Source organism: Abrus precatorius, unplaced genomic scaffold, assembly GCF_003935025.1.
Source record: "Abrus precatorius isolate BTA unplaced genomic scaffold, Abrus_2018 Scaffold11, whole genome shotgun sequence".
In the NCBI taxonomy this organism is placed as follows: domain Eukaryota; kingdom Viridiplantae; phylum Streptophyta; class Magnoliopsida; order Fabales; family Fabaceae; genus Abrus; species Abrus precatorius.
In genome coordinates, this window is record NW_020874303.1 from 13,320,419 (window position 1) to 13,330,840 (window position 10,422).

A 10,422-nucleotide genomic window follows, 5' to 3' on the forward strand; every position below is an offset into this window, starting at 1 on the left:
ACTTTCTTCACTGGTTAGGTGAATTATAACTAGTTACTATAAATCTCCCTCTCCTTCAATATACCTTATGCTGATTGTGAACTATACACATAGAAACATGTGATCAGCTTCCATAATTTACCCTTAACTTCTTCCAATTCTTAATGAGGAATCAACACCTTTATTGACACTTGCAAATATCCTAGCAATCTCTAGCTGAGTATTAGCAATGATTTCAGTTCTCTTAAGATCCATTTCTCCTCTCTTTGCCTCTGCTTCAACTCTCATCCTCTCTATCTCTTTCATTGTGTCCATTCTTGTTTGTTCTGACCTTACAACCACTTCTGCTAGCCACCTTATGCTTTCGGCTATTTCCATGTCTTCTTTCCTTTTCCTCTTATTCTCTGTCTTCATCTTCCTCTTGTTGTGTCTTACCTTTTCCTTTTCACTGTAAAGTGCAGGAGTGCTACTATCCGAGTCCAATGGATTCTTGTTAGATACATGATCAGATGACTTAGTTTCTAACCCATCTTCCTATTTTTCACAAACATTGATATATTTATATTAGAGATGTTACTTCTACACTATACTTATACAACAGTTTATTCAAAATATGAGAGATATAGGAAGAAAATAAATAGGTGAAATATGTAATAAGATGAGTAATGTTATGAAAACACAAAAAGCAAAAAAATATGTTGTAAAAAATATTATATGGATAATATATGTACAAATTTTTAGTTTTTTTTAATATTATTTGAGTCAAGTAAGTTTTTTAATTTTAAAATTAAGCAAATTTATTATTTGTTAATTTTTTTTACTTAAAATCCACAAATTTTGTATTTTCTATTCAAAATTTTTACAATTTAAATTAATTAAATTATTTTCTACTAAAAAACCCCTAACGGAAACATCAAATTACATAAAAATATCTTTTTTTCCCCCTATTTAGACCTAATTGTGTTGTAGCTTATAAAACATTTTAAATTTTATTAAGTTTCTGCTAGATTTCATAGTAAAACGAATTAATAATTAATAATTCAAAGTAAAAAAACTTAACGGAAGAATCGCATTTGCTTAATTTTAAAAAAAATGAGAAACTTAAATTACACACAATCTAATTAGAGGGATAAAAAAGTATAATTAAACCAAAAATATACCATACCATGAAAAATTTAAAAATCAGGAAAGTGAAAGTTATTTTTTTATAAGGTGATATTTTTCAATTTGAGGGACAAAGAAAGGGACTGAGGGTCTCAATTGGAATGCCAACTTGTTTCATGACTAGTTTAATGTCAGCTTTGCTTACAAAATATGTGGTTAAAATAAATTAATAGGTAGACTATAGCTCCTACACATTAAGGCACCTACTTCTGTCCATTGCACTCATTTTAAATAGAATGCATTTATGGATGGAAAACTCAGGTCAACCAAAAATGGGATTCTGTAACTGGCTTATATATATATACGAGAATTCAAAATTTGTGATTGAAAATTTATATAAAATAAAATGATTTTTAGAACTCAAAACTCGTTAATAAATTTTTTAAAAATTAACTCATTTCCAAATTTCATGTTTTTAAACAAAAGAAAAACCTCAATAACTTTATTTCCGATATATTAATTATTTGACTAATGTAGTAACTTTTATAGTAATTTTCAAATATGATTTTTACTTTGTACAGATATTTGTCTCGCTTCTGCTTCAAATAAAATCAATCCAGTTCTCATGCAACGAAGACAATAAATTTTCAGAAATCATTTATTCTCTTCACTTGCGTTTGTGTAATTAAAATCTAAAAACTTGTTTTCTCTATCATACGACACGCTGCTTGATGCAACAATGATAGATTTTTCGGAAAAGTATATAATCAAGTTAAAGAAAATGACTTTCACGAGTCTTATGCGCAGTGTTACCCACACATAATTAGCATAAAGTTTTGAGCAATATAAGTTGTGTTGTAATCCCAACCTAACAAAGTTAAAAATCCTTGAGAAACGGCTTTGTCATGATGATGAAATGCAACAAAAAATAAAAAATAAAATAAAAAAACAAAAACTACCCAAAATGAAAAATTGTGCCTCATTTAATTCTACCTTGGCGAATCTTTCAACACCATTGGATCCATGTGAATTTTGTGCAATTGCAAGTGGTGGAGGAGCAACAGGAATATTGGGTGCTTGTGATGGCTCCAACAAGATCAAAGATTGGTTATTGGTAGGGTGTGGTGATTGAGAAGGTGCTGTTGTTGTTGTTGGTGGTGGTGGTGGTGGTGGCAGTGTTGTGGATATTGGTCCTGTCCCACGAAGCAGAACATCAAGACGAGAATACAAAGGCCAAGATGATGCATCTGCAGTGGTTGCTGACTCTGATCTGTACCTTTTCTTCATTGACTCAATCTTGTTCTTACACTGTGTTTGTGTCTTTGGTGATTTGGTAGAGTTTGCTCTTGATGAAACATATCTTGCAACGTCTTCCCAATCATGCCCTTTGAGTTTGGCTCTGTTTCTAAGCACCCATTTGGCCTCATAGGCCTCAAGAAGTGTTGACACAGCCCCTTCACTCCACTCATCCCTCTTAAGCCTATCACTCCCACCACCAATGGGTTTTCTTGGAGACTCTTCTTTTGTTGTGATGGTGGTGGTTGTGTTGTGATTAGGGAGGAGAGATGGGTGGTTATCATCTTGGTTCTCTGCTTTATCCTCCATCTCTCATCTCCCCATGTACCAAAACTTTTTTTAACCCTTTGTGTTTTTAGCTGCTAACATGCTCCTGAGTTCATGTGAGTCTATGAATAAGAAAGGGTAACAAGAGGGAGAGACAACCACTAGCATTAGAAAGTGAGTTAAGAAAAAAGAAATAAAAATTGAAAAATAGCAATAGTGGGTGGTGGAAAGGGAAAAAAAAATTGTTCACTTTTATCAAATAAGTTAATGATGTCAATCCCTTGTGGGAGAGAGGTGGTGCTTGATGATGTTATATAAGATTTAAAATTGCGCTGAGTAATTACAATCCTAGCTATAACATTAAACTTTTTAAAGTCTTTTAAGCAATGCTATTTTAATATTTTTTTTCTTACTAAATAAAATTTATATACCAAGGTAAAAAGAGAAATAACAAAAAAAGTAAAATGAATAACATTAGATCATGACAATTTATATTTCAATTGTTATAAATATTTTGAATAAAAAATAATCATCTTTAAGAATTAAGAAGAATAAAACTATTCTTTTAATTACAATTAAGGTTGCATGAGCTATATTAATCTATTGTGTTTTGATATAAAAATTGAGAAGCTTGTAGAATTGAGAAATGTAACTGGAATTTAAAAGCATAGTGTTAAGTGATAGTGAGGAAGGGTGTGGTTGGTGCTTATTGGGGGTGTTAGCGTTGATATGAAGCGAAGGAAGAGATCCACAAGGGTGGTGGTGGGTCAGTCACGTGGGTGTGTCACCCACTCACTCCCTCACTCACTCTCCTTAGATACTCATCACCAACACCCTCACCAATGCCCTCAAATTTCAATTCCCACCACCACCAGCCAATGTGCTACCATCACTCTAAACAAATAGCTATTGCTCTCTCTCTCTCTATCTCTTCTTTATAGGCCTCCCTTTTTCTCCCCTTGTCTCTCTCAGGTTGCACTTTTGTTAGCCATATTTATGTGCCTTTTGAAAGGTCTTTTAGTGATGCACAACCACTAGACCCAAAGTTACTCCTAATGCCTTTCTAGTGACGACTTTGCTTGGCAAATTGTGTTCAAGAATCATGCTAGGCCACGTCAATTAAACCAAAGATGGAGGGTTAATTTATTGGGTCATTCTATCCTAAAAGCTCCAACTAGCTTCCTATAGCTCATTTCATTTGGTTCTTTCTGTCCTTTTCTCTTTTTCAAAAATACTCATCAACAAGGATTTGAAAAGTAATTTTTAATAATTTTAAAATCAATAATATTTTACAAAAAAAATATATCAACGTTTATAATTTGATTTGTTAATATGATTTCTACGGTGATTTTTAATGAAAAAAATTATTTAATCGTTTTTAGCTCGTGATTCTTGTTAATGATTTTTTTTTTAAACTTTTTCTTTAACTTAAATATACAAGTCTTTTAGAACATCAAGTAAATAGGACAATGGGTCTTTTCATACTCTCCCTTTCCCTCCTTGTGACATCGGTCGAATAGATTGACTTAATATGTATATGTTTATGTTTGGTATCGATTCATATTCTCTTCTCCCAATCCTTAGAGAGAAGAAAGATTTGCTCAATGCTGTTTGCAATTGACAGATGATCGTGAACCTGTCATTCTAAGAGTAAGCCAATGCCATAATAATAATAATAAAGTGATGACGTTTAAATGAACAATAAATATGGTTAACTTTTTTTAATAAAAATTAAAATAATTATCATTTTGTGAGTTATTTTTTTGGGTTAAATTAGACTTAAATCTAAATTTAAAATAGTTAACACATTCTATTATAGATTTGATATTAAATCATCCTTAACTAAAAAAAAATAAAAGTCATTTAGGGATTTGTAAAGGTGATTATTAAGAATGCATGTTTAGTAGTATGAGTTTATAGCTGATTTAGGGATTTGTAACATCTTTTAAAAATTAACTGACAAAGTTATTTAACAACTATAAAATAAAAGAAGTTTATAATTTTATTTATTATAATATAAAAATATTATTTAAAAAATATTTCTTTTCTTAATATCAGTTATATATACGACAATCATGTAACACGTGATAATTCGTGTTTATTATTTATCTATATTCTAATTTTGCAAATAGGGTTTCTATTTTAAATTATTACTATTACTTACTATTAGATATTTTATTTTGTTTAGGATTATTTAATTCCAACTTAAAATAAAAATTATTAATTATTAGTATAATTTTTTTGTTATGTTGAGTTTATAAACAAGTCTTTTTAAATGCATAATCAACAACTTTTTATGACCTAGTTTAGAAGAACATCTTGTAAACACTCGATGAAAAAGAAAAATAAAGCAACATAAAATAAAATAAAATGAATCTAACTTTTCTTAAAACTTTACTTAACTAGTATAACTCAACATTTTCATAAGCTTCCTCTTCTAACTTCCTTATTATAAATTAAGATGTATAAATTGATTTGAACTTGTAATAAAGTTTTATTTTTTTAATTTTTTATTTTTATAAATATTTATTAAAAAGATTATTTGAACTAATTTGAAGATGTTGATTTTTTTTTTCAAACTTATATAATATTAAAACTTGAACCAGCTATAAGAACACTGCTCATTTTTAAGTTTATTTGTAAAATATCTTATCAATATTCTTGAATTACCCTACATCAAGTTTGGTATTTGAGGAGTGTCAGAAGCATCTTTCAGTAAAGTTTTAAAACAATAAAACTTTAAATTATTTTAAACACTGAAACTATCCATATTATAGAAATAATAAGAAATTCATATATATTAGTTGTGTTTTCTTCTTTCTTTTTTCGTCTTTGACCAAAAATATTTGCAAACAAAATTATGACACTAAGTGATTAAACATATTTTCTCCTAAAATAATGATAATAGGATAATAACTTAATATAACAAGAAATTCAATAAATTTAAGATGTTTGCTACAGTGCTTGTAAAACTTAAGAGGTTTTGATCACTTCGTTGAATAGACAAATAAAAAAGTAGTTGTAAATTAATAATCTGTATCATTACATCATCTGACTTCATCATTTTTAAAACAATTTTTTTTTAAAGAGTTTATAAATATTTTAAAATCCCAGAAGTAAATTTTCATGAATTGGCTAATTTGAACGATAAATTTGCAATTATTAACTCCATTTTTGTTAACTTTTCAAAGTTTGAGAGATTAATCTAAACCCATCTTACGAAATATTTATTGTTAAATGTTGAAAATAAAAAATATTGATTAAATTGTACAAAAGTATTTTCATGAAAATGTAGTTAAATTATTTATTTATTTTTAATAAAAAATAAAATTATATCATTACTTTAAAATCTATTTAAATTTAAATGTTATTGATTTAAATTATTTTATTAATTAATTAAATATATTCTATATTTAAATATATACTTTAAATACTAACATATATTTTTAGTTAAAAAAATTACATTTATAAGATTATTATTTTATATTGTATATTATTAAATTAAATTTTTAATAAAAAATAAGTAAATTATAATACAAATAAAATGATAATTTTTATTATATTAAATTTTTATTTTTTAACTTTTCATATATCACTAATAAGGACTTTATCTGTCTTTATATAAATAATATTTACATAACTTTTGAAAGCTTGCTCACAATTTGTTCTATCATCTTTCATTTTTTTTATATATTTTATAATTATATCAATTGTCAAGAGTTACTTATCCAAAGAAGTACATATATTTTTTTTATTAATATTTTATTATTTTTTTACTAAATTATATTCATGTATTATATTTTAATTTATTGAGTAAGCATAAATTTTTATTATTTTTAAGTGATACCGTGTATTAAATTTTATTTTTAATTAATTAAATTCTATTAAATCTATCAATATTTTTTTAATAAATTCAATAAAGTCTTATTTAGTGATATCAATATTTTATTTTAAAATTTATAAATAAAAAAATTTATAAGTATATTCAAAAAATTATCACGAAAAATAATAAAAATTCATGTTATAAATATTTAATTATTTTTATAGCACTCATAATATTTTTAATTAAAATATCTAAATCAATCTATTTTTTCTTTATTAATGCAAATTGATCATATTTATGTGTAGGTGCAATTTAAATTCATCACAAATAACTATTTATTTTTATGTTTTTTATACTTTTGTAAGAAAACAATAACTTTTAATTTTAGATAAATTGACTTTTTTTAACGGTTTGACTTTAACAATAGATGATTAAAAAATAAAAGTGTAAATATCATGATTATGTGATGCTCTAAAAATATATAGCAAGAAAGAGTTAACTAGCACCAATATGTACTAATTGATGAAAATGTATTTGTATTTGTATTTGTATTTTTTATTAAAAATATATTTTTTAATAAATTCTAATTATGTTATCTTTTATACATTATCATATATTAACTAATTTTTGATTGATTTATTTTTAATTGATTAATTTTTTTTATAGAGCAATTATATACATGCTCCAATAAGGAGAGGTATTACTCACAAGTTCAAGGGTATATTAAAAGAAAGAAAAATATTCTCTGTTGTCAAAGAATAAAAATATATTTGTTGTGATTAAAAAAAATATTTCATATTACAATTCTATGTTATTATTATGAAAGAATTAAATCATGATAATAGCATAATTCTTTAACAGGGAAAGATCTTCTTACACTAGTGTAAGTCTAAAAACTTTTACACATAATCTGAACCTTTCATTTAACTTAAATCTAACGTGTTATAATTTATTATTTTACTGACCATTAGATTTAAGTTAAATAAAATACTTATATTAGATGTAAGAATTTTTAGACTTATACTAGTATTAGATTTTGCTCTTCTTTAACATATTGTTGAATTTGTGAACTTCTAGAATTTGGAAAGTCGTTGTAAAATTAACTTCGTAATAAGTATTTAAACATAAATTTTTTCTAAAATTTATTATATAATTTATATTTAATTTATCAATTAATTTTTTAAATTTATTTATTTTATAAATATATGTGATTAGAGTAGTCATACATATAAAATATATTAAAAAAAATTGTTCAAGGCAAGGTTAATGTCATAATACTTCAACTGCAATAAATAAGAACAATTGTTTTAAAGTTAGAAATAATTATTAATTAGAAAATATTTTAATTTTAGTTGAATTATTTGTAAGAAAAATAAAGTGAAAGTAATACTGTAGAATAATTTTATTTTATTATTTAAAAAAATAATAAAAAATAATCTATTTAAAAAAATTAATATTACAATATTCACATCTACTAACGTGAAATTTTTTAGAGTAATCATATTTTAATTTTTTTATTTAAATATATTGTATAGGTATGGTTCTTATTTAATCACAACAAATATATGAGTATATATATTTTAAGTAATATTTTTATTTATTACAATAAGTACATCATACAAAAAAATATATTTAAAAGTAATAATCAAATCTCAAATATATAGATTTAAATTAAAATTATTAAAATATATCTATTTAGCACACCACATATTTTAAGTTAAGTTTAAATATATCATTTTAAAATTATAAGTAAATAATTTTATACATAATTTATTAAATAAATTTATCTTAATATTTACTTTAATTTGCTTGGAAAGTAAAAAATTAGACTCCGTTTAGATGTGTCTTACTTAAGTATATATCACATTTGCATCCATTATAATAAATATTATTTTTAATTGAAAAATATTTTTGTTATATTTGTAGCCATTAGTTTATTTTTTATGTATTTTTTAATTTTTATATATAATATTTCTGTAAACTAATTTATTTTTTTTAATAATAAAACAGTTTATATACTTTTTTTTATAATGATATAATATTTTAATATACTTATACTGAAGTTATATTTATAATTTTTAAAATAATTTTAGACCAATAAATAATATTCATTCTTTTAATTATTTTTTTAAAAATTATCTCATCCTTTAATAATTATATAATAAAAAAATTATTATCAATTTTAAATTATTATTATAAATGAATGATATATTATATAAATTTAGTTCAATAAATATAAATAAATGTATAAGTAAAAATTTAAAAGGTATTTTATTTAAATTTTATAACTCATATTAAAAAAGTTTTTTATATTTAATAAATTATTGTTATAATTATTGTTTTTTAATTTTATAATGATAGATAGTTATATGAGATCATTAAATTTGAAGAAAAGGAAAAATATATAAGATTTACAAAAAATATTATATATAAAAAAATATTTTATACTTGTTTTAATAATATTTAATATAATAAAAATTTATTTATATATATATATTATATTTAAATCATATAATTTTATTTTAAAACAATTTAATTTTAAAAAATAAAATAAATTTGTGCAACACATGGAGATATTTATTAATTCTTATAAAAAAGTAATATTTAAAAAATTTTAATTCGATAATAACAAAATATATTGGGATTATTATATAGTTTGAAACTTTTAAAAATATTTTTTAAAATAAAAGAAAAATACATGTGATTATGTTAAATATAAATTTATACTTTTATCAGAATAAAAATAAAAAATAAAAACTTTATCAATAATATAACTTAGACATGTTTACTTCTCGTTGATCCAACTATTAAAAGTAAAGCATGTAAAGCGAAAACTAACGCTAGAAGGAGGGCTTGAACCTCCGACCTTGTGGTTAACAGCCACACGCTCTAACCAACTGAGCTATTCCAGCACATTGAAACAAATGTATTTTTTTTTTCTATTTCTATGATTTTGCAAAGTTACTCCTTTGTGATAATAATTATATTATTGAAAGTGAAATAACCTTTATATGTATTTTCGTTTTTACATATTTTAGTTTTTTTTAATTGTGCGATACATGTTTCTTTTAAAATTTTATATCTAATTGTATTAATATTTTTAATTGAATGTTAAATTAAATAAAATAATTTTTTTTCTTATTTTTTCAAACAAATAAATTTATTTAATTAAAAATATATTAATGTGATACTTATAAATTGCTATTCTGATTTTTTTTTTAATTTTTTTGTCTTGAAAACTTTTAAAATTAGAAATTTGAAGTTTTGGACATAAGTATATGGCCAAGTTTCAGCAATCCATTTGGACCAATCTTTATATTAAAAGGATTATTACATTTTGTATCACTTTTTAATTATATTATTTTTATAATTTATATTTTATAATAGATTAAAAAATATTTTAGATATTTAATTTAAAAAATAATATTTAATTTTAAAAAGTGTAAAATAACTTTAGGAACTCAAAATTTTTAAAAGAATATTTACTAATTTAAAAACTTTATTTTTGAAAATAAATTAAAAAATCACTTTTAAAATTTTCATTTTGAAACATGTTACATGTCAAATATTCTTTTAAAATCACTTTTACAACATGGCACATCAAATCATAAATGAAAAAAAGGATTAGACTGGCCGATTTGATCGACAAATTTGTCAAATTGATGAAATTATAAGTTTTAATAACATGAGAAATTGGTGGAATGAAAAAAATGGTTAAGAATTAGTTATATCAGTTTAAAATTTGTCTAAACTTACTAAAATTGATAAGAACTGGTAATTAAAAAACTTATTTGCTCCAATCTTTTTACACGACAACTTTTATATTTTTCTTGTTATTCAATTTTTTAGATAAATAAAGATTCAAATATAAAACACGATTAAATTAATGATTACTTAATAATTTATTATTATTATTATTATTTATCCTTTAAAATATATAATATGATTCTTTT

The 10,422-nt window shown here is 23.2% G+C and overlaps 1 protein-coding gene and 1 non-coding gene across 2 annotated transcripts; both read right to left on the reverse strand.

Moving 5' to 3' along the window:
- On the reverse strand, window positions 1–2,923 carry LOC113855386 (trihelix transcription factor ASIL1-like). Its single transcript, XM_027487011.1, has 2 exons — window positions 2,077–2,923; window positions 1–513 (listed from the first exon to the last, which is right to left on the reverse strand). Exons 1-2 carry the CDS (start codon window positions 2,686–2,688, stop codon window positions 124–126), a joined length of 1,002 nt encoding a protein of 333 aa, XP_027342812.1. The 5' UTR covers window positions 2,689–2,923; the 3' UTR covers window positions 1–123.
- A 6,384-nt stretch (window positions 2,924–9,307) lies between these two features.
- On the reverse strand, window positions 9,308–9,381 carry TRNAN-GUU. The gene has a single exon. It is a non-coding gene; the product is annotated as a tRNA-Asn (tRNA).
- Window positions 9,382–10,422: the final 1,041 nt, after the last annotated feature.